Consider the following 25,097-nt stretch of genomic DNA (forward strand, 5'->3'; position numbering starts at 1 on the left):
CCCTCTATGCCTGGCACCTTTTGAGGCCGCAAAGGACTTCATCGAGCTGTCGGCGGCGAGCCCCCTCCCGTATGTGGAGAACCCTCTGGCACCCATGCCTCGGGCGCTGTCGAGGGGTAAGCCGGCAATGGTGTGCCGCTCAAAGACACCGTTCTGGCACCGCTCCCGGAGTTGGTCCCGGTTGAGCTCCGACTCCGCAGACTCGCACTTGCCAGCGGCCCAGAAGGAGGTTGCGGCACCAACAGCGGGTTGACGCAAAGAAGCACCAGGAAGGGCACATCGCTCTCCAGCACTGCCCAGAGACTGGCACCGGGAGGAGTTGAGACAGCCCTCGCCAGAGGTCTTCCGTAGACGGTCCCGGTTCAGGGAACGCTGGTGCTGGTCCCAGTCCCGCTCAGCCAGGAGCCGCTCATTCTCCCATCAGTGCAGATCCTTGGCACTGCCATGGCCTTCGCGATTGCCGTTGCCGCAGTCCGGCGTCAGCTCCAGCCGCTATAGCTACCCACACCAGGGCCCGGACAGCAGGGACCCTCCGGGGAGCTGGCAACCTCAAAGGGGGCCGCCAGGCCATTGGCCCTTCTGGACCCCCTGGGCCTATCAGGAGTGCCAAGGGGCCCCGTCCAGGTCAGGTTACTCGGTGCAGAGGTCCCAGTCCCCGCACAGACGCCAGACGGTGCCAGAGGCAACAGTATCCAGGCCTCCAGCATCCCCCCAGCTTAGACCGGAGAGTCTGGCACCGAGCCCGGTGCTGTCCCATGGACTCCTGCCCCGGCCTGAGCCGGGGGTCCCTGCCACGGGAGATGGGGAGCAGGAGGACCAACCAGAGGGGATTGAGCAGTAACTAACCTCCTTGTCTTCCCCTGATGAGGCGGTGGTGGGTACAGAGGTATCCGGCCCTCCACCAATAGACCATAGAGCCCACCAGGAACTGCTGCGCAGAGATGCCCAAAATTTGGGGTTGCAGGCTGAGGAGACGGTTGAGCAGGAGGACCCCATGGTGGACATTTTGAGCCCCGAAGGGCCATCCAGAATAGTGCTCTCGCTCATTAAGACCATTCAGTCTAACTATAAGACTATATGGCAGACCCCAGCCTCCAGTGCACCAACGGCTAAAGGAGTGGAGCGTAAATACTTTGCCCCAGCTAAGGGCTATGAGTTCCTATTCTGCCACCCGAGTCCATGCTCCCTAGTGGTTTTGGTGGTGAACGAAAGGGAGCGCCATGGACAGCAGGCCCCGGCCCCTAAGGCCAAGGAAGCAAAACGCCTGGACCTTTTTGCTAGAAAGGTGTACTCATCTGGGGGCCTTCAGTTGAGGATTGCTAACCGGCAGGCCATCCTCAACCGGCACAATTTCAACTCCTGGGTGGCAGTGGGGAAGTTTAAGGACAAGCTCCTGCAAGGTTCCCAACAGAAGTTCACGGCCCGGGTGGACGAGGGCAAGGCAGTAGCCAAGACCTCTCTCCAAGCCTCCTTGGATTTGGCAGACGTGGCAGCTAGAACAGTCGCATCAGGGGTGGTCATGAGGCGCTCGGCGTGGTTCCAGGAGTCAGGGCTGCCCCCCGAGGTCCAGAATACGCTCCAGGACCTCCCCCTTCGAAGGGTCCGGGCTCTTCTTGGATCAGAAAGACGCGAGGCTGCATAGCCTCAAGGACTCGCGGGCTACGCTCAAGTCGCTGGGTATGCACACCCTAGCGACCCAGAGGAAGCCCTTTAAGCCGCAGCCTCCCCCTCAGCTCTAGTACCAGCCTCGCCACAGGCGTGAGCCTTACCGTAGGTGAGGCAGGGATAACAGGCGATGGCGCAACAACAATAATAACAGTAATGCGCCGGGCCAGAATCAAGGCCAGCACAAACCCCAGCTGGGCACTAAGCCAGGCTTTTGAAGGTGCGCTTGAGGACAGCGTACCAGACCAGTCACCGGATCCGTCCCTTTGTTTCCTGAACCGCCTGTCCCGTTTCTCCCGTGCGTGGTCCACCATTACGCCGGATCGTTGGGTCTTACGCACGGTGCGGAACGGGTACGCGCTGCAGTTTGCCTCCCCCCACCCCACCCACCCCCCTTCCCCGTCCCTCTTCAAGGACCCCTCTCACAAGCATCTCCTAGAGGAGGAAGTCCGCTCGCTGCTATGGGGGTGGGGGCGGTAGAGGCGGTGCCTCACAGCCTAAGGGGAAAAGGGATCTACTACCGGTACTTTCTCATCCCCAAGGCCAAAGGGGGCCTTCACCCAATCCTAGATCTGCGCGGGCTCAACAAATTCCTGGTCAAGGCCCGGTTCCGCATGGTCTCTCTGGGCACCATCATCCCTTCCCTGGATCCGGGGGACTGGTACGCCGCCCTCCACATGAAGGACGCGTTCTTTCATATCGCCATTTTCCCAGCACATCGGCAGTTCCTACGCTTCACCTTGGGCCGAGAACATTATCAGTTTGTGGTTCTTCCGTTCGGTCTAGCCACGGCCCCAAGGGTGTTCACGGAGTGCATTGCGGTGGTGGCGGCCTTCTTACGAAGGCAGAGAATCCGGGTGTACCCGTACCTCGACGACTGGCTCCTGGTGGGCCGATCTGAGGCAGAGGTACGGGGCCATGTGGAGGTGGCCCTGAGATTGTTCCACGAGCTGGGGCTCCTGGTCAACGTCCCCAAGTCCACGCTCGTACCCACACGGAGAGTGGAATTCATAGGGGCGATCCTGGACTCGGTGCAGGCCGGGGCAAGCCTTCCGGTATCCCGATTCTGGGCTATCCAACAGGCTGTGGCCTCCCTGCGCCAGTTTCCAACAACAACGGCCAGATGCTGCCTGTGGCTGCCGGGCCACATGGCAGCATGCACGCATGTGGTCAGGCATGCCAGCCTGAGACTCAGGTCTCTGCAGGCGTGGCTCGCTCAGGTGTACCGTCCAGGCAGGGACCCCCTGGACTTGGTAGTGACAGCCCCAAGGGATGTGCTGGACTCCCTGCTGTGGTGGCAGTCCCAGCCTGTGGTTTGCAAAGGCATCCCCTTTGCCGCCCCACTTCCGGACCTGACGCTGATGATGGACGCGTCAGACCCGGATGGGGGGCTCACCTGAGGGACCTCATGACTATGGGGTTGTGGTCCGAGGCAGAGCCGTCGCTCCATATCAACATGAAGGAGCTCAGGGTGGTTTGTCTCGCCTGCCAGACCTTTCATGCCACTCTGAGTGGTTGCAGCATGACAGTTCTCACAGACAACACTACTGCCATGTTTTATATAAACAAGCAGGGCAGGGCTCGTTCCTCGCCACTCTGCTCTCCTTTTCTGGGACCTTAGGATGCCTCGAGGTGAATCGCATGGGCTATGCAGTCTCCCGGGAGTGCGGATCGAGCTGGCGGACTCCCTCAGCAGGTCATACTGCATGCACGAGTGAACGCTCTGGGCGGACGTCATGCTTTCGCTCTTCCGCAGGTGGGGGTTTCCCCGGGTAGATCTGTTTGCCATCAGGGCCAATGCCCAGCGCCCGCGGTTCTGCTTGTTCCGGGCCACAGCCCGGGCTCACTTGCGGACACGTTTGCGATCCCGTGGAGAGGGAGCTTGATGTATGCCTTTCCCCTGCTCCCCTTGGTGCACAAGGTCCGGCTCAAGGTGCGCAGGGACAGGGCGGCGGTGATCCTCATCGCCCCAGCCTAGGTCTGCCAACACTGGTACACATCGCTCCTAGAGCTGTTGGTAGACGCCCCAGTAGTCCTGTCCCTACACTGGGACCTAATTACTCAGGACGGCGGGTGGCTTCTCCACCCCGACCTGCAGTCACTGCACCTGACGGCGTGGAGGGTCTGTGGCTAGACGCCCTGGAGAGCCAGTGCTCCCTTCCTGTGCAGCAGATTCTGCTTGGCAGTAGAAAGCCCTCTACCAGGGCGGCCTATGTGGCCAAGTGGAAAAGGTTCTCGTGTTGGTGTGAACCCCAACAGGTGCGGCCGGGCCAGGCTCCGGTGCAGGCCATTCTGGAATACCTCCTGCACCTCAAGCAGCAAGGGCTAACCCCATCCTCAGTCAGAGTGCACCTGGCGGCCATCTCCGCCTTCCATCCGGGGTTCTTGGGGGCTTGGTTTTTTCCCCCCAGTGGTGGGATGGTTCCTTAAAGGGTTGGAGAGGGTGTTTCCGTATTCCCGCCCTCCAGTCCCTCCATGGAACCTTAACCTGGTCCTTTGTAAACTCATGAGACCCCCTTTCGAGCCCCTCGCTACCTGTTCTCTCCTCCACCTTTCCTGGAAGGTGGCGTTTCTGGTTGCCATTACCTCAGCCAGAAGGGTGTCTGAACTGAGGGCCCTCACCTCTGAGCCACCATACACAGTATTTCACAAGGACAAGGTGCTGCTCCGGCCGCACCCCAAGTTCCTCCCTAAGGTGGTGTCCCAATTCCATCTGGGCCAGGACACTTGTCTGCCGGTGTTTTTCCCGAAACCCCATACGGATCCGAGTCACTGCAGCTTGCACACCTTGGATGTGCGTCGAGTGCTGGCGTTCTATTTGGAGCGCACCAAGCCCTTTCGCAAATCCGCACAGTTGTTTGTGGCTGTGGCCGAGAGGTTAAAAGGCCTCCCAGTGTTGGCGCAGCGGATTTCGTCTTGGATTACAAGCTGCATTGGGGCATGCTATGAGCTCGCAGGTGTTCCCGCCCCGGTGGTGACGGCCCACTCGTCCAGGGCGCAGGCGACTTCCACAGTGTTCCTGGCACAGGTCCCCATCCAAGAGATCTGCAGAGCAGCCACCTGGTCTTTGGTGCACACCTTCACGACCCACTATGCGGTCAACCAGCAGGCCAGAGAGGACGTGGCAGTTGGCAGAGCGGTCCTCCGAGCAGTTGTTCCGTGACTCCTACCCTCCTCCAAAGGTAAGCTTGTAATTCACCTAATGTGGAATGGACGTGAACAAGCACTTGAAGAAGAAAAAACGGATACTTACTTTCTCGTAACTGTTCTTCGAGATGTAGTGTTCACATCCATTCCACCACCCGCCCTCCTACCCCTTTGTCGGAGTCGCCGGCAAGAAGGAACTGGAGGGGGTTGGGACGGCGGGGGTATATATGCGGGGCGCAGTGGCGCCACTCGGGGGGGCCCGCTGGCCCAATGGGAGCCGCTAAGGGAAAAAGTTTCCGACGCTCTTGCATGCGGTGCGTGCACATCTAATGTGGAATGGACGTGAACAACACATCTCGAAAAACAACAGTTACGAGAAAGTAAGTAACTGGGTTTTTTTGCACTCTGTGGTGGACCAGTAAAAGAGAAAGATATGGACTGTCCTGTCCTTCGCTCTGTCTGGACACAGCAGTTAGGCTCCTTTTCTCCAGATGAAAGCTCCTGTAGCACCCCTTTGCAGCAGCTCCCAAGGCAGGTCCTTCTCCCTGCCTGTTCAACCCCCTTCTGAACTGTCTGTTTTCCTTTTAAGTTCCCTCCTCCATCTGAAACATGTTCTGCAGTTGCAGCTGGGCTGGGTCGTTTGGGCCTACGGTTGCGCTTTAACTTCAGGTCTAGTGTGGGGTTTATACACCCCGTCACAGCTGCTCTTTCGCAGAAAATGACGTTATGTGAACTGCTGAGGGCAAAGGGCTGAATTCAAAAGAGAAACTTCGAGGAAGAAAAGACAGAAAACCTTAAAATTATGTGAAGGGCTTAAAAACAGACATATTAACGTATGAAGGACTGTTAGAAAACTTCAGAAAAACTTTTCAGGCCATCCTTTAAGTTAAAAAAATATATATATAGTTGGATTTTTGTTTTACTAAACCTGCGAAGGCTTAAGTAAAAGACAGATCACAAAATGAGGAGCTAAGCAACACACTAGTGAAAAAACTCAGTTTAGTATGCTAGGTGTGTGTTCAGTAAACATCTACTACAACCTCTATGCTTCCTTCTACTGAATAGCAATAAAATAATTTAAAAATAAAGCAAAACACTTACCTACCAAAGAGAAACACTGAGGCAAATGTTTTGAAATCTAAAAGGCTTTTGTTTGGGAAGTTAAATCTTCACATAACTGTCATAACTGCAGTTTACTTTTGTCTAATATTACCTTATGTGTCTGTCTGATAGGTAAACTCGGCCATGGTGATACCAATAGAGTATATAAACCTAAAGTTATAGAAGCTTTACAAGGAATGTTCATTCGCAAAGTATGTGCTGGGAGCCAGTCTTCACTTGCCTTGACATCAACAGGACAGGTGGGCAAAAAGATATTTTCACTTGAACGATAGTCTTGCCGTTTGACAAGATGCCTGAGACTTGTTGTTTAAATGTGTGTGGTTATTATTTTGGTTAAAATTATGAAAAGGAATATACGCCTTTGAGACACTTTAAAACCAAAAACAATCTTAAATGTTATACAACAGGTATGTAAAATTTTACTTAGCATAGATGCTCTGTTTAGAGAAATATAATTTAGAGAAGTATAATTTGTTCCAAGCATAGCTGGAAGAAAGACAAGACACCAGGAGTGTGGTTTAACTAGGCCACAAATTTATTAACATATCTAGGATCTATCCCACCATAACTCATCCAGTGCTGTCATCCTTCCTCAAGATCAAAATTGGTACAAGTGGTAACTAATATCATAGTTTATAATTGTAGTTGTCATACATAACAATTATTTCTGTTTTCCAGTAATATACTATAGCTGTAGTATAATATTCAAGTGCCACATTACTTCTTCAGTCTATAGGGAAAAAAATTCCCAAGATTATAATATATATAGAAAAAGAATATATGTTTATCTTTACAGACTAGAACTACAGTTTATAATTTCTATCTGTATATTTAGTATACATTTCTGTATTATAAATGTAAAACACCAAAGGTCCAGTCTTGCAAAGGTTCTCTTTTAAAGGGTAATACAGAAATGTGGAGCTATTATATAGAGTATTTCATAGTCTTAATGAACATTACAGCATATATAGTAATAGGTTTGAATACATTGTTTATATAAATCCATATATGTACTTGGGCCCGGATTCAGCAGTCCATTCCTGTCCATGTCAGATAGTAAAGAAAAGGTCTGTGGTCTCAAGGGTCTTGATAACCAAAGAAAATAATTTTTTAAGGTTTATACATATATTTCAGATAAATTTTGATTGTTGCATTGTTTGCTAAATTTCAACAGCCATATTTGTCCATCACCCTTACTAAAATCTCTCTTAACCCCAGTTACTTAACATGTAATTGCAACTCTTTTAGTATTTGTTTTGATTTGTTTGTAAAGGTATTGTGAGGTGTGATTGAATGAAATTTAAGCCTACAAATGGGAAGGAATTCGGGATTAGATTTACCCACAACAGGATGTTTTATATACCAAATAATGTTGGGACTAAAAACAGGAGAATAATCTTATATAGCTTATGTGTAATGATGATTTTGGAAATTATGGAGGTTTGAGGTCATTTAATTTCTCAAATATTTTTTCTTGTGTTGTATATTGGAGAATGGTTATCCCAAAGAATTTTCCATGGCATAATGTGTATAATTAATTTATGAAGCAGTCAGGAATTTTTATATAAGTGGGTATATCAGAGCCCAGATTTGTACAGAGTGCATAAATACAAGTATACATACATAACTTGCTTGTGAAATTACAGGTATAATTGCAGTAATTACACACACACAGTCTTCTGTAGCTCTGTCTCTTGACAAATACCAATAATATTGTGTTGAAAACCTATATGTATATTTGTGTTTTTAGGTATATGCGTGGGGCTGTGGTGCATGCCTAGGCTGTGGTTCTTCAGAAGCTACTGCTCTTAGACCCAAGCTGATTGAAGAGCTGGCTGCTACAAGAATAGTTGATACTTCAATTGGTGACAGCCATTGTTTGGCACTTTCTCATGGTAAAATAAATATGGTATATAGGGTGTTTATAATCATCTTTGATTAAAAGACACTGAGCCACACATTTTGTTTCCTTCTTTGATTGTCTCTTTAGATAATGAAGTTTATGCTTGGGGTAACAATTCCATGGGACAATGCGGTCAGGGAAATTCCACTGGTCCCATTACTAAACCAAAGAAAGTAAGTGGTTTAGACGGAATAGCAATTCAACAGATTTCAGCTGGCACATCGCATAGCCTTGCCTGGACAGCCCTTCCAAGGGACAGGTAAAATACTACATTTTATAAAAATAACCTGATGTGTGTTAAAATTTTTAATTGTACTTGTTCTTGTTAACAGCATAGTACATCACAGTATTGTAATAGTTCTGTTTATAATGCTTTAAAGATTTTCTGTTTTGGTTTTTTTTATCATTGTGATTTGTGTTTAACAGTTATAACAGATAGGGACACTGTCAATTCAGAAATATTTTCTCTGAAGGCTTTGTACCTACTATTGGACAAAGAACATTTAAGGTTAATAAAACTGAAAAGTTGAAAAATAATTGTTTTTCAAGTTTGTTTATTTTGTGGATATGACAGCACTTTGTGTCAGTTACATTGTTTCCATGTATAATCTACTAGCAAGGAAAAAATTGTCTCAGGTCTTGTGTAAACAAACCTCAAGGATAGACACACTTCAGTATGAGAGGCTTTTTTTAGTTTAACTTAATTGGGAATTGTTATTACTTAACTGAAATAAGCCATTCTAACATCAAAATAAGTATGTCCATGTAGGTGTTTGCTCTGGTTGACCTAAATCAGTTTAAAAATTGTTTGTTAGGCCTTGTCCATGCTTGAAGCTGAAGCAGTTTAATGGAGAAGACCCTGATAAAAAGCAACATAGAAGTAGAAAAATCTTTACAATTTTTTTAAGGATGACAATTTTTTTTTCAAAACCTTCTGTTTTAAAGGGAGCTATAGTGGAAATTGGAATTTCAAAAATTAGTTAATTTCATATAACATCAAATGACTGCATCCCTTCAAACTGTCAGTATTATGCCAAAATTTCTGTAGTTAATTAGTAACTTTCGTGATGCCAAACTAGTTTTGAGAATGTTTTACAGCTCCTCTAAGAATTCAGCTTCAAAAAAAATCCCATGTCCCTATATTTGAGGTACCCATAAAAGCACATATTTTGTTTTAGTTGCTCAGTGTTTGATTCAGAGAGACATTTACAGAAAAGAGAGAAACTAGCTACAAGCATCAGGAAGATTTTCTGCCCCAATCAGTTTATAACTATTTTGTTAGGTCAAGCTATGAGCCAAAACCTTAGAGTTTTAGGCCAGAAGGAACCACCATATCATTTAGTCTGATCTCCTGTATTTCACAGGCCACCAACGCTACTCAGAATCACTGAACCCAACAACCAAACTTAGACCTAAGTATTACAGCCCACAGGAGACTAAACGGTTATGTGCCACAGGCAGAGAATAGGAGGGGCTGAGGTCTCTGCAATGGCAGAGAATTAAGTGAGAGAAAACCAGACAATCCCAGCAAGTGTCCCTGCTGCCAATGAATGCAATGATCGTGTCCTTGACGTGACAACCGTATTAATTTACTGTAACTGTTAGTTAATTATACAGATAGTTGCATGTTTTACATGTACATTTATTTCAGTGTACTTCATGCATTTCTTATGTTTGATTCCAGACAAGTTGTTGCATGGCACAGACCTTATTGTGTAGACCTGGAAGAAAGTACCTTCTCCCATCTCCGCTCCTTTCTTGAGCGGTACTGTGATAAAATTAACAGCGAGATTCCCCCTCTTCCTTTCCCTTCATCAAGGTATCTATACAGTATATACATATTTAGTTTTGTTTGTTTGAATAGGGGTGTATGGTTTTGTTTTTAATAGTAAAGATTTGGGATTTTGGTTTCCTGGATTAAACAGCCTTTGCATTTCAGATATATTTTGTTTTGCAATACAATATTTTTTTCAATGCCAAAAATCAAACTACTTTTCTTTGAGTGATTACACATGTGCATTCCGCTCTTGGGGTGTGTGTACATCCCAAGGACCGTTGTCAAAATTTTTTCCCCCCAGTGGTACACATCAAGCTAGCTTGTGTGCCTTGTGCAGTAGCAAGCCACTGCATACATGTATTCAGGGAGGAGCCGTCCCTGGCCCCCCTCAGTTCCTTCTTACTACCTGTGATGATTGTTTTAATCTGTTGGCTTTGCTTTAACAAGTGCTCTCAGCTGTTTTTTCTTACATGTAATTACATGTTTGTTTAGTCATTAGGGTTAGTATTTGTTGAGTTAATTTATTCTCGGTCCGCCAAGTTTGGGGTTCAATTATTGGTGCCAAGGGATGCATTGGGCACTGGGATTCAAGCCCTGTCTGGAGTGCTTTAAGCCCATGCCAGTGAGAAACTCGCACTCTAGTTTGAAGTGCTAGCATGAGTCTTATATTAGGGATCAGTACGAGATTTGCAAGAACTTCAAGCTTAAGAAAGGTGGAGAGGGTAGGCTGAAGTTTCTTTTGATGGAGGCTGTTCTGAGACCACCTTCAGCGCCTTCTCGGTCAGAGATGGTACCAAGAACTTCAGCATCTGTGAGACGTGCACCAAGTCTGATGCAGACTCTCCATCACCACTGCTCTCCATCACCACTGCCGAGGAAAAAGTAGAAGGCTTCCAAGGACACTGCTGGGAGAGGCAGATCTCTCTGGTCCCTCAGTCTTCCAAGAAAGGGAACAGAGTGTTGAATAGAGTGCAGTTAAAATCAAAGCACTCCTCAACTCATTGATCAGCTGGGTCGGCACCATTGATTGTGGTGTTGAGCTAGGCACTATCAAGTCTAGAGTCCAAAGCAGCATCTTCATCATCTTTGGCACTATCTATATATCTTGTCTACCAGTCAGAGACTGTCCCAGTACCATCTGCACCCTCAAGCTGCAAGAGGCTTGCTGAGCTTATTGGTGCCGGTCTCCCCAGTAGTGCAGGAGATCACTCCTCCTGTAGCGGTAGACCGCTTGACTTCAGCTTCCTCAGTATAGTGCCCATCATCAAGTCAGCTTCCTGCATTCTGGGGCTCTTATTCTTTGGTACTGTAGAGATGTAAGCAAGCAATAATGTCTTGTCTTTGCTTTTCCCTGGACTCCTGGCACCAGTTCCCAGAGCCGACTGGATTGGCCCCTCTGTGGTCAGGAGAAAGCAACTCTTCTGACTTGGAGGTTGACTCTTATGTTTCCCAGGTGCAAAGTGTGTCTTGCCACTCTTCTCCTAGACCAGAGGTCGGCGACCTTTCAGAAGTGGTGTGCCAAGTCTTCATTTATTCACTCTAATTTAAGGTTTTGCGTGCCAGTAATACATTTTAATGTTTTTAGAAGTTCTTTCTATAAGTCTATAATATATAACTAAACTATTGTTGTATGTAAAGTAAATAAGGTTTTTAAAATGTTTAAGAAGCTTCATTTAAAATTAAATTAAAATGCAGAGCCCCCCAGACTGGTGGCCAGGACCCGGGCAGTGTGAGTGCCACTGAAAATCAGCTCGCATGCTGCCTTTGGCACACGTGCAATAGGTTGCCTACCCCTGTCCTAGACCTTACCACTTGGGGTATTTGCAAGACCGTGAAACTGGTGCTGACATGGACATGTGGCCTGTGACACTGGGGTCCAGCACTCTTTCACTGGCCTTTCTGAACTTGTGAGGCAGGGTTTCCTTCCCCTTCTGAATCCTCCCTATGTCAGTCACATTCAGTTTCCTTGGATAGACATGGGAAATCAACTCATCGATCCCCTCCTGAATCTGCTACAGAGTCTGGTACTGAGCAGGAAGAAAGTGTTGAGGAACATCTGTCAGGACAGCTATCCAAGGAGGCACAGCCTAAATCTGGGCTAGCTTCATCCTCCTCTCCAGATGAAGGAGTTTCTTCGGGGGTGTTTTTGCCCCATCCTGATGACTGTGAGGTTCACCAGCAGCTCTTAAAAAGGGGGGCTTTTGGCCATAGATATTCAGGTGGAGGCAGTTAGGGAATCTTCTCACTGCCTCGTCGATGCCTCTGTTGCTCCATCTCAAGTGGCTCTGCCAATTAATGAAGCAATTTTAGAACCTAACAAGGCTCTCTGGCAAACTCTCCTCCCTCCCACAGCAAAGCTAGTGGAGCGTAGGTATTGTGGCCACCTAGGGTTTTGAGCATTTTTATTCCCATGCCCCTCCAGGATGACTGGTTGTCTCGGCTGCCAACGAGAGGGAGTGCTAGGCGAATCCGGCATCTACCCCTAAGTCAAGGGACGCAAAAAAGCTGGACTTGTTGAGAAAAATGTATTCTATGGCAGGGTTATAGCTTAGAATCACCAGCCAACAGGCTTTATTAGGGTGATATGATTTTAAGATCTGTGATGTTATTCTAAAATCTAAGAACAAGTTGCCTGAGGAGACTAAGCAGAAGTTCCTTTCTCTGGTAGATAAAGGGAAGTTGATGGGAAGAACTTCACTGCAGGCTGATTTGGATGCAGCTGACTCGGCTGCTAGGACCATGGCCTCTGCACCATCATCCTGACTGTTAGGAGTCCATGTGTTTCCTTACCTGACTGGCAAGTAAGAGCCTGGTCCAGATCTCAGCTGCTTTCCCGCATTGGCAGTATTCAATCCACTTTTGATGTACTGGGGCTACTAATCAATGCATAGAAATCTGTCCTGCCATCTGTACAAAGAATAGAATTAATTGGGGCAGTCCTGGACTCTACAAAAGCCAGGGCTTTCCTACCGTAGCAGAGGTTCCAAGCTGTGATTTATTGCTCTAGGTCTAAAGGTGCATCCTATCATCAAAGTTTGGAACTGCCTCAAACTTCTAGGTCACGTGGCAGCATGGACTTACGAGATACAGCATGCCAGACTGCACCTCAGACATTTACAGGGTTGGATAGCCTCAGTGTATTCACCAGCCTGTTACCATGCAGACAGTGTGGTTCAAGTATCCCCATGGGGTCTTATCCTCCCTGGACTGGTGGATAGATTCTGCTGATGTTTGCAAGAGAGTTCCCTTTGCCCCTCCACAACTGACGCTCACTTAGGTTGCCTTCAGAGTCAGGGGCGTTGGTCTCCCCGGGATCTGACTCCATATAAATGTTAGGGAGCTCTGTGCCATCCGCCTAGCTTGCATGGCATTCCTTCCACACATCAGGACGTGGAACTTATTGTTGCTCATGGACAACACAGCAACTATGTTTTATGTAAACAAACGAGGAGGGGCCTGATCCACAATGTTATGCCAGGAAGCAATCCTCCTATGGAACTTTTGCATTATCAGTTCCATCAACCCGAAAGCACCTTACCTTCCAGGAGTTCAAAACGCTCTGGCAGACCACCTGACCAGGTTGTTCACAGGCCACCACAAGTCATCTCTCTGACTGGGCATTTCCAGATCCATATTCCAGCAGTGGGGAAGTCCCAAAGTGGGTATGTTTGCAGCAAGAAAAAACAAAAGTCATCTTTTTCCTCCCTGAGGGGGCGTCAGCTGAAAGTCTTACCCAAAGGTAAGCAAGATTCTGCTCGCCTTGTTCTAATAGCCCCTGCATAGCCCCATCAACATTGACTTTCAACCCTATTAGCGATATCAGTCAGACCTCAACTGTTGTTCCTGAGAGAGGTGTATCTTATCTCCCAGCACAACGGTTTCTTTCTTCATCCCAGGCTTCAAGCTCTCTAGCTGATTGTCTTGATTCTTCATGGCTGGCAACTTTGGAACAAGTTTGCTCTAAGGGGATACATGAAGTCCTACTGAATAGCAGGAAGCCTTCACTAGGTCTGCTTACTTTGCTAAATGGAAGAGATTTTATACCTGGTCCCTCAGAGGTGCATTCCTCTAGCTCAAGATATGATTAGCCATGTCTTGGACTATATTTTGTTCTTAAAGGATTTGCTCTTAGTTTGATTAGAGTTCATCTGGGAGTGGTATCCGCTTTCCATCTACCTGTGGATAACGGATCAATTTTTTTCAAACCCCATATCCATCAGGTTTCTGAAGGATTTGTTCAGATTATACCCATAGGTTTATCATATTTCACAGTTGAGCTTAAGTTTAGTACTAGCAAAGTTGATGTTCCCCACCCCCTGAGCTGCTCGCAACTTGTTCTTGTTACACATGTCAGTGAAAGTAGCTTTCCTTGTTGCCATAACCTTGGCTATGAGCTTTAGTGTCAGAGCCTCCCTATACAGTTTTCTTTAGGGACAAGGTTTTGCTTTGGCTTCACCCTAAATTCCTGTCTAAAGTGGTCTCCAAATTGAATTTAAATCAAGAGATTATCTACCAACGTTCTTTCCAAAGTGTCATTCCTGTAAAGGGAAAGAAATGCTTCATACTCTTGATGTTAGAAGAGCTTTGACCTTTTATCAAGACTGGATTAGGTCATTCAGGTCTTCGACTAAACTCTTCTTCATCATTTCAGATAGAGTAAAGGGCCAACCAGTCTCAACTTGGAGGATCTCCGCCTGGATCTCCAGCTGCATTTGTTTATCTTACCAATTGGTTGACATCACACCTCTGAGTAGAGTAATGGCTCACTCAACCAGGTTGCAGGTTAGGGTTCCAATTCTGGATATTTGTAAGGCAGCTACATGGGCATTGCTCCATACATTTGCCTCACTATGCCATATCTCCTCAATCCAGAGAGGATGCCAGGTTTGGACAAGCTGTCCTTTAATCCTTGTTTAAGTAGACTCTGAGCCCCCTGCCAGTTTGAATTGCTTGTGAATCACTACAGTAGGATGGACATGTGCAATTACTCGAAGAAGCAAAACTGGTTTTCAGTAACTGTTCTTCAAAATGCGTTGCACATGTTCATTCCATGACCTGCCTGCCTTCCCCTCTTTATCAGAGTCTTTCTGGTGTGAAGAAACTGAGGAAGGTTGGGGGCAGCGCGCCTCTTTATGCATGCATGCAGTGGCACAAGGCACCAGAGGGCCCTTGCGCTGCCCTGATGGGTACTGCTAAGGGAAAAATCTTTCACAGCTGTGCATGAGGCATGCACAAACCTACAGTTGAATGGACTTGTTCAGCACATCTCAGAGAACAATAGTTAGAGAGTTAGGTAACCATTTTTTTCCTTCCAGAGACAAGGATTCAGACAACTCAATCCATCATTTTAGATCTCAAGACTTACCCAGTCACAACTGTATGGAATTGTATGAGGTGTCTGGGACAAACAGCCTCTTGTACATATATAGTCTGGTATGCCAGATTGCATCTGAGGACTCTACAAGGTTGGCTGGCCTCAGTATTTTTGCTGTGCTGTCACCATCTGACCACTATGGTCAAGGGGCCCCCCCTCACATTTTAGACACTGTAGATTGATGGACAAACCCTGCTAACGTCTGCATAGGAGTTCCATTTGTCCCTCCTCAACCATCGCTAATGCTAGTAATGGATGTATCTGCTGTAGGTTGAGGGGTTTGTCTGGGTTCCTTCACTCACAGGGGATATGGTTCACAAAGGACCTGACTCTTCACATAAATATCAGGGGGTTGGCAGCTATCTGGCTGGCATGTCAGGTTTTCTACCCCATATCAAGGGAAGACGCCTGCTCACTGTCACAGACAACACAGCAGCATTGTTCTGTTTCTACAAACAAGAAGGGGCCTGCTCATCCCTGTTCTGCCAAGATGCAATTTGTTTATGGGATTTTTGCATTGCCAGCTCAATTTATCTCAAAGTCTATTACCTTCTCAGAGTACAGAATGCGTTGGCAGATTATCTAAGCAGGTCATTTACGAGTCACCACGAGTGGTCCCTTTTGATGTAACCAGGTCCATTTTCCAGCTCTGGGGGAGTCCCCAGGTAGACCTGTTTGCAATGAGATACAAGAGGAAATGCCAGCGGTTTTGTTCCCTAGAGGGTCACAGTCTGGGTTCCGTGGCAGATGCTTTCCTGTTGCGCTGGTCCTGTCCCTTTTGGTGAAAGCTGATACCACTTCCATTGGACCCGGATCTGATTTCTCAAAACTCTGGTCGCTTGCGCCATTCAAAGCTGCAGTCATTCAATCTAGCAGCATGGATGCTCCATAGTTAGATTCTAGGGAGCAAATGTGTTCAAAAGAGTTTCAAGATGTGCTATTGAATAGTAGAATACTATCTACTAAGTCTACTTGCCTCTCTAAGTGGAAGTGTTTCTCTAGTTGGTCTGGTTCTGCAGTTTCGCCGATGCATTCTTCAATCCTGCATATCTTGGTCTATCTTTTGTGCCTAAAACGGCAAGGTTTGGCCATTAGCTCAATAAAGGTCCACCTAGCAGCTATCTCGGCCTTCCACCCTTAGGTGGATAACCAATCTGTCTTTTATATTAGAATATCAATAAGATTTTTGAGAGGCCTGGAAAGATTATATTCTCATGTATAAGATCCTGTTCCCCCATGGGACCTAAACTTGTATTGTCAAAGCTGATTTACAGGAAAGATTAACAACAACATTTTGTTTTGCAGAGAACATCACAATTTCCTCAAGTTGTGCCTGAAGTTACTTTCTAATCATCTTGCTCTTGCGTTAGCTGGAGGAGTAGCTACTAGCATTCTTGGAAGGCAGGCAGGCCCACTTCGGAATTTGCTGTTTAGGTTGATGGACTCCTCTGTCCCAGATGAAATACAGGAAGTAAGTAATTTTATTTAATTCACATCCAGTTCTCTTTGATGTATAGTTAAGAAAAGATATTCTGTAAAAATGGTACCTTATTATTACCAATATTTGATTTACTGATTTAAAATCCAGTTTTGAGTTGTAAATTGAGCCAGTTCGATAAATAGTTATTGATAATGAATAGATATCTGAACCTCAGTATAACTTCAGTTGGCTTTTTTATCATACTTATATAGCTATATTATTAGGGCTGTCAGTTAATCACAGTTAACTCACGTGATTAACTCAAAAAAATTAATTGCGATTAATTGCAGTTTTAATCGCACTACTAAACAATAGAATACCAGCTGAAATTTTATTAAATGTTTTTGGATGATGTTCTACATTTTCAAATATATTGATTTCAATTGCAACACAGTATACAAAGTAGACAGTGCTCACTTTATTTTTGATTACAGATATTTGCACTGTAAAAAAACAAATATTTTTCAGTTCACCTCATACAAGTACTGTAGTGCAGTCTCTTTATCATGAAAGTTGAACTTACAAATGTAGAATTATGTACCAAAAAAATAACTGCACTCAAAAACAGAACGATGTAAAACTTTAGAGCCTACAAGTCCACTCAGTCCTACTTCTTCTTCAGCCAATTGCTCAGACAAACAAGTTTGTTAACATTTGCAGGAGTAAATGTTGCCCACCTCTTGTTTACAATAGTCACCCGAAAGCGAGAACAGGCATTCGCATGGCACTGTAGTAGGTGGAGTCACAAGATATTTGTGTGTCAGATGAGCTAAAGATTCATATGTCCCTTCATGTGTCAACCACCATTCCAGGGGACAGGCATCCATGCTGATAAGAGGTTCTGCTCGATAACCAGTCCGCTCTGCTTTGGATGATGCATGTTCATTCTCATCATCTGGGACAGGTGCCACCAACAGAAGGTTGATTTTCTTTTTTGGTAGTTCAGGTTCTGTAGTTTCTGCATCGGAGTGTTCCTCTTTTAAGACTTCTGAAAGCATGCTCTACACCTCATCCCTCTCCGTTTTTTGGAAGGCACTTCAGATTCTTAAACCTTGTGTCGTGTGCTGCACCTATCTTTAGAAATCTCACGTTGGTACCATCTTTGCGTTTTGTCAAATCTGCAGTGAAAGTGTTCTTAAAACGAACAACATGTGCTGGGTCATCATCCGAGACTGCTATAACATGAAATAAATGGCAGAATGCGGGTAAAACAGAGCATGGGACATACAATTCTCCCCCAAGGAGTTCAATCACAAATTTAATTAACACATTATATTTTTAACGAGCGTCATCAGCATGGAAGCATGTCCTCTGGAATGGTGGACGAAGCATGAAGGGACATACGAATGTTTATCATATCTGGCTTGTAAATACCTTGCAATGCCGGCTACAAAAGTGCCATGCAAATGCCTGTTCTCACTTTCAGGTGACATTGTAAATAAGAAGAGGGCAGCATTATCACCCGGAAATGTAAACAAACTTGTTTGTCTTAGCGATTGGTTGAACAAGAAGTAGGACAGTGTGGACTTGTAGGCTCTGTGAAGTTTTACATTGTTTTGTGTCGAGTGCAATTACGTAACACAAAAAATCTACACTTGTAAGTTGCGCTTTCACTACAAAGAGATTGCACTAAAGTACTTGTATGAGGTGAGTTGAAAAATACTATTTTATCATTTTTACAGTGCAAATATTTGTGATAAAAATAATATACACTTTAATTTCAATTACAACACAGATTACTATATATATATATATCCAAAATATTTAATAATTTGCAATTGGTATTCTATTGTTTAACAGTGCGATTAAAACTGATTAACGGACAGCCCTACTTTATATTTAAATTGGTCCTATTATTGTGTAATTTTATTATTGTGTAATTTTTGGAATTTGTCAAGACACTGGTTCTGTAGTTGTACTAGTCTGAAAAAGTGAGGTAGTCTGAATTTTCAGCACTAGCTCATTTTGCAAACTCTTTCCTCTGCTGAAGTTAGCATCTTTTTTGAACAAAAAATTATGTGGAAATAAATCACTCTTGAGTGAGTTGTTAAATTTTGAGACTAAAGTAATTATAAATTACTAAATTTATACTAAATACTAAAGTAATTTTAAATTTTGAGACTAAAGTAATTATAGGGTGGAATTTTAGGCCCGCTTTAGGTGCAGTTTTCAAAGCAGCCTTACTATCCATTAGGGCACTGCTGTGGTTTGAGCCAAGTGTGGGTGGTGCTGTGTAAACTGGTAAAAATAAAGTCTCTGCTCTAAACAGCTTAAAAAGACACAAGTGAAACATGCAGTATGTTAGGATGTGTGTATATTGTCCTACTTCTTAAATACATAAAACTGCTCTTCCAGCCATAGGCCTCTCTTTAGCAGGGACTACCAGTCTTACCAAATTGTGTTAATATTTGGGTGGTTTACTGATGTATTTTGAAAGAACTAGGAAGAAATTAAGTAATTCGCTATTATTTGTGATCAGTTTGGGCTCAATCAGGGTTTGAACAAACATTCCTAGAAAGTAAGAAAAGCTAGTGCACTAACCAAATTTACAAAAACAACAAGGAGTCTGGTGGCACCTTAAAGACTAACCAGTTTATTTGGGCAGAAGCTTTTGTGGGTAAAAAACCCACTTCTTCAGATGCATGGAGTGAAACTTACAGATACAAGCATTTATTATACTGACACATGAAGAGAAGGGAGTTACCTCACAAGTGGAGAACCAGTGTTGACAGGGCCAGTTCAATCAGGGTGGATGTAGTCCACTTCCAATAATTGATGAGTTGGTGTCAATTCCAGGAGAGAGAAAGTTGCTTTTGTAGTGTGCCAGCTACTCCCAGTCCCTATTCAAGCCCAAATTAATGGTGTTAAATTTGCAAATGAATTTTAGTTCTGCAGTTTCTCTTTGAGGTCTGTTTCTGAAGTTTTTTAGTTCAAGTATGGCTACTTTTAAATCCGTTATAGAACGTTCAAGAAGATTGAAGTGTTCTCTTATAGGCTTGTCTGTGTTACCATTCCTGATGTCCGATTTGTGTCCATTTATTCTTTTATGTAGACTGTCTAGTTTGGCCAATATACATGGCAGGCGGGCATTGCTTGCACATGATGGCATCTGTCACGTTAGTAGATGTGCAGGTGAATGAGTCCCTGAGCCATTATGTTGATAGAAAAATTTCAAAATATAAAGTGTTGTCTCCCCCTCTCCTTTCATGTTAGGTTGTAATTGAGACTCTGTCAGTAGGTGCAACTATGCTACTGCCTCCCTTGCGAGAAAGAATGGAATTGCTGCATTCTCTTCTACCCCAAGGCCCTGATAGATGGGAGAGCTTATCAAAGGGGCAGGTAAGGCCTTGTAAAACTATGTCACCCTTTGAAAGTAATTATGTGAACACCTATATTAGAAGATACACCTGGAGCAGTTTGAAGGTCAATTGCTGTTGAGAGCCAATCTAATTAAACAAATCTGAATAAAGTAAATTTAAAAATCGTATGTTGCCGGTGCCCTAAGTCTTTTTTCAAAAATAAGGAAAAGTACTGGAATTAGATCTTGTGGTTCTGTACTAATAATCAGAATACTTGTATAATGCTTTTTATACATAGATTTTACAGCACTTTCCAAAAGTGGATAAGTATTACTGTCCTTTTTTTTACAAATGTGAGCAACTGAGATTAACACAAAAAGGTTGGATGACTTGCCAAGTGTCATCCAACAAGTCAATCGTAGAATCAGGAACAGAATACAAATTTTAACTCACCTGGTGTGTAGTCCAAGAGCCTAAATCTCAGCTGTCCAGTGTGTGTGGATGGCTAGCCTTCCTCATAATGTTTATAACCCAAACCCCAGTGGTAAAGATTCTATACTTCTATTAGTGAAATGAGTGAGCATAAGCTACAGTGGTATCTTGGAGTAGAGTGTGCTTCAGACCAGGTTCTCTGTATACCTTTTCTTCCTTCCTTGTGGGAAAGAAGAAAAGCAGGCCTAGTGATTCACTGCTGGGCAGAGGAGTTACATTTAGCAGTGCTTCATTTGAGGAGTGGAGAATATCCTGTTGAGACATTCCTCTTGCCCACCCAATCATAGAGTGGGAAGAGAGAAGAAGTTAAAGACAGACCTTTGGTTGTTTGTTTTATTTATTTATTACTGTAGTGCCTAGGAGCCTTAGTCATGGACCAGGACCCCATTGTGTTAGGCATGCTACAGACACAGAACAAAAAGACCTTTCCCTGATTTGAAATGGATGGGAACTGTGGGTCTTAAGCATTTGAGCCTTAGGTTTAAAATAACATTGGGCAGCTGTCACATAGGATAATCGCGGCCTTTAAACTTGAGTACTATGGAGTATACAGTGTACTAGAATGATGTCAGAATTATGAGTACGAATTCTAACAAAACTGGAAGATTGTTTCTCAAAGTATAGTACACTAGGGCCAGCACAAACTAAGAACCCTGGTATCTTCATAGATTTATAGATTATGGCCAGAAGGGGCCATTGTGACCATCTAGCCTGACCTCCTGTATAATAGTTAGTAAACTGGAGTTTTTGCTACTCCTTATAATTTAACTTATCCCCTGTTACCTGATAGTGATTACAGTGCATACAAACAAGCAGTGTGGAGCATCTCAGAACAAAGGCATTGGGATAGATTTAAAGGATTTCATAAGTACATCCACATTAGTGTACTTTTGTTAATGCAATTCTCACCTTTAGGTCAAAGGAATTAAAACTTAAGTATGAGATTTGTCCAAAGTTATATGGAAGCATGGTATAAGTTAAGATATTGTACAGTCAGATGAGTGAAGCTTGGCTGGGTTAAATATAGGCAGTTTAATGGGCAGTTTTGGCTTTCAAAAGGCTGCACTGAATCAAGTGAATAATTTATGATAAGGTGGATGTTACAGACAGAATAAACTAAAATGATGGGCATACTGCATGGATACCTTATTTATTGTATAAATTGTACAAAAAGAATTGTACAAAACTCTGTAAAATCCGATTCCAACATTCTGAGATGACACCAAGGATATTTAACAGTGTAACTGTTGGTTATGCCCAGTAATTGTCTGAAACTGATTATACAGTTAGCAAAAGTAGTGTGGTCTACAGATTAAAAGAAGATTCTTACATTCTAAATTGTATGACATGAGCAGTACACAAAAATGTTGTAGTGAAAAATGTTTAAAAACAAAATTCTTCTTTCCTTTACCCATTCTGGCTTTTACAAAACCTTGTGTACTGAGAGAGAAACCACAATACAAAGTTGGAAAAGGTTGACTGTAGGATACGGTGACTCAAAGTTGCTTTTTTCATCTTCTTCCATGAAGTTATGTGCTCTCTTCTGTGGTTTGTAATTGTTCGCTTAAACCTCTAGACCTCACAATTACAATAAATAATACAAATTTACTGAATTTTTTCTGCTTGAGCTTCATTTATACTGTTGTTTTGCTAAGTCATTATGAAGAGCATTGTGAATTTGTTAGCCACAGTTTCTTAAGACTGAGTTGGAAAGGATCTTCTAGTCTGGCATCTGTTCTGTCCCCCTGAATGATGGGAATATTGAGTTAATTCTCTCTAAACTATCCTAGATATCTTTAGAGCAGGGGTGGGCAAACTATGGCTTGCGGGCCACATCCGGCCCTCCAGCCAGTTTAATCCGGCCCTCGAGCTCCCGCTGGGGAGCGGGGTCTGGGGCTTGCCCTGCTCCCGTGCTCCAGCCAGGTAGCGGGGTCGAAGGCTGCTCCACGCGTGTGTGCCGAGGTTCCTGGAAGCAGCATGCTGCTGCTTCCAGAAGCTGCTTGAGGTAAACGCTACCCAGAGCCTGCACCCCGACTCCCCTCCTATGCCCCAGCCCTGATCTCTCTCCCACAACCCAACCCCCTGCCCCAGCCCAAAGCCCCTTCCTGCACCCTGAACTCCTCATTTCTGGCCCTACCCCAGAGCCTGCACCCCCAGCCAGAGCCCGCACCCCCTCCTATACCCCAGCCCCAATTTCATGAGCATTCATGGCCCACCATACAATTTCCATACCCAGATATGGCCCTCGGGCCAAAAAGTTTGCCCATCCCTGCTTTAGACTGTCATCTAGTCCAGTATATTGATTGAGTGCTTATCTTTGAAAATCTGTAGTGAAAGCTAGTCATCAAACTTTGTTAGCAGGTGGTTACATTACCCAAGTGTTTTAATAGTTAAAGCATTAGGAAAAAATTTCTAACTTTTAAAGTTCATTACTTTGTTGTCTAACAAGAACAATTGTTCCTATCTAATTATTTCCTTTAGAGAATGCAATTGGATATTATTCTGACGAGTTTGCAAGATCATACGCATGTAGCCTCACTACTTGGTTATAGTTCACCATCTGATGCAACAGAAGTTTCCTCACTATGTGTTGGCTATGGAAACCTCTCTGATCAAACATATGGTGTCCAGAGCAGCCATCCAGATACTCATCTAGCCGAAATTTTAATGAAGACTCTGCTAAGAAATTTAGGATTTTACACGGTATGTTTAGGGCTGGTCTTTAATTTTTTATAGTAGTAATCAAGTTATTTTTAAAAAATTCTCTTTAGTTTGGGTAAAATAATTATGTTCCTCCTTTAATGTTTGTTCAAGAGACCTGCAACAGGAACCTGCAACCGGCCTCATTTCCCCCCTAAAACAGGACTAAAACTAATTTACTATCCCTAATACTAAGGGTCCGGTATTATTGTTGTAATACTTATTGTTGCATTTGACTTTTGTTTATATATAGTTGCTCCCAGATGTAGGATGGTGCCCCAGACAGATGAAAAGGGTTCATAAATCCTCCCATCAGATTTGTGTGAGCCAGTGGGCTGCTGCTGCACTCTTCTATGCAGCCTATCAGCTGAGAAGCTCCTCTCCCCAAACCCAGAAGTAGGTGGGGGAGAAGAGATGGACAATCCTTGAAAGGTTCTTGGAGTTCTTTCCACTGCTGGCTCAGACAAAGCCTTCCTATGTCTGAGGCTGTGAGGTGGACAGGTGTTTTTAAGGGCCTTCCCTAAAGGGCTTGTCTAGATAGTGCATGCCAAAATGGGGTGTAAATCTACAGTGAATGAGTGTGCTGTGCATTAACTGTCCATATGGACCCTGCTACCACATGGACAGTTAGTGCATGGAATGCTAGCGCTATAGATTTACACCCCAGCTTGCTGTGCACTATCTGTCCATCTAAGACAAGCCCAGAGCAGTTTACATTCAAGTTGAATCCCTACCAAACTTTGTATCTGAAACTTTGCTAACTTCTTTTTCTTTCTGAATTCTTATGTGAAAATTGAACTGGTATTTTTCTTCCCTTCCACTCCAGATTAGACAGTGAAAAATACTAATCATGTTAACATGTTCTTCTAAACCTTTATGTGTCAGCAATCAGCCCAGAACAAATTTTAAAGGTCCAATTGCATATCTCTGGATATTGTGGTTCATGGGGAGATTTTCAAAGACACAAAGATGTGTGGTGTCTAGCTCTTAATGCCTGTCTGTCCTTTGTGCTTTTGAAAATCTCCTTAGAATAGAAATACTTGACTGTATAACAGCAGTCACAGTGACTGCTATAAAAATCTCAATGATTGTGATTTCAGATTGTCCAAATTTATGTAGGCTGGGATTTTCAAAGGAACCCAAGAGAGTAAGGAGCCCAGTTCCCATTGACTTTCTTGGGTTCTTTTGTAAATCCCAGCTGTAAATATTTGGAGGTGAAAGAGTTTCATTTTAAGATACTAAGAGTATTATAATATTTTAAAATGGACAATATGTGATTATTCCTTTTGTCTAATTAGGATCAAGCCTTTGGAGAGTTGGAAAAGAATAGTGATAAGTTTTTACTTGGGACATCATCATCTGAAAACAGCCAACCTGCTCATCTTCATGAGCTGTTGTGTTCACTGCAGAAACAATTGCTGGCTTATTGTCATATCAACAGTGTTAGTGAGGTACGTGGGCTTTTTGGTCATATCTTCTGGAAATGTAACGTTACTCCTCTTCATTGTGTGAGCATCTACGTAGGATAAGATTTGAATAATGTGTATTTGGAAGTTACAATCTAATACATGATGAAACCTTCTAAAATACGTTTGTATTATTTTGTTATAAGTAGTTTCTCTTTTTTCCAGAATTCTAGCAGTGTAGCACTGCTACACAAACACCTCCAGCTTTTGCTGCCTCATGCTACAGATACCTATTCACGTTCTGCAACTCTTCTTAAGGAAAGTTCTTGGAATGGCAGTGTTGGGGAAAAACTAAGAGGTATATATTGCTTAAAAAGGTCAAGTTTAAAGAGGTACCACAAACTTGAAATATACTAATTAAAAAAGAGTTTAAAGTAACTTCAGGTACCACAACTGCTTCTGAGGGCTTGGCTGCACTTGCAAGTTAGAGCACATTAAAGCAGCCCCGGGCACTCTGACTCGCGACGCGTCCACACTGGCAAGGCACATAGAACGCCTGGACTCTGCAGCTGGAGTGCTCCTGGTAATCCACGTCCATGAGAAGCATAAAGTTTGCTGTGCCCCGGCTGAAACGTCCAGGCATCAGTGTGAATGAGACTGGCCTCCAGAAACGTCTCATAATCCCCTGAAGTCAAGTGGCCACTCTTCTCATTGTTTTGGAATCGGCTGCAG

The 25,097-nt window shown here is 44.3% G+C and overlaps 1 protein-coding gene across 13 annotated transcripts in view; it reads left to right on the top strand.

The window, feature by feature from the left end:
- Positions 1-25,097, top strand: part of HERC1 (HECT and RLD domain containing E3 ubiquitin protein ligase family member 1) — a 213,958-nt gene that overhangs the window by 57,763 nt on the left and 131,098 nt on the right. For all 13 annotated transcript variants that reach the window (XM_037911292.2, XM_037911297.2, XM_037911293.2 and 10 more), the window contains exons 8-16: positions 6,046-6,173; positions 7,685-7,829; positions 7,925-8,096; positions 9,522-9,656; positions 16,294-16,459; positions 19,682-19,807; positions 22,741-22,962; positions 24,258-24,410; positions 24,591-24,723. In XM_037911292.2, the coding sequence (XP_037767220.1) occupies positions 6,046-6,173; positions 7,685-7,829; positions 7,925-8,096; positions 9,522-9,656; positions 16,294-16,459; positions 19,682-19,807; positions 22,741-22,962; positions 24,258-24,410; positions 24,591-24,723 (1,380 nt within the window). The remainder of the gene's footprint in view (positions 1-6,045; positions 6,174-7,684; positions 7,830-7,924; positions 8,097-9,521; positions 9,657-16,293; positions 16,460-19,681; positions 19,808-22,740; positions 22,963-24,257; positions 24,411-24,590; positions 24,724-25,097) is intronic.

Source organism: Chelonia mydas, chromosome 10, assembly GCF_015237465.2.
Source record: "Chelonia mydas isolate rCheMyd1 chromosome 10, rCheMyd1.pri.v2, whole genome shotgun sequence".
NCBI lineage: Eukaryota > Metazoa > Chordata > Testudines > Cheloniidae > Chelonia > Chelonia mydas.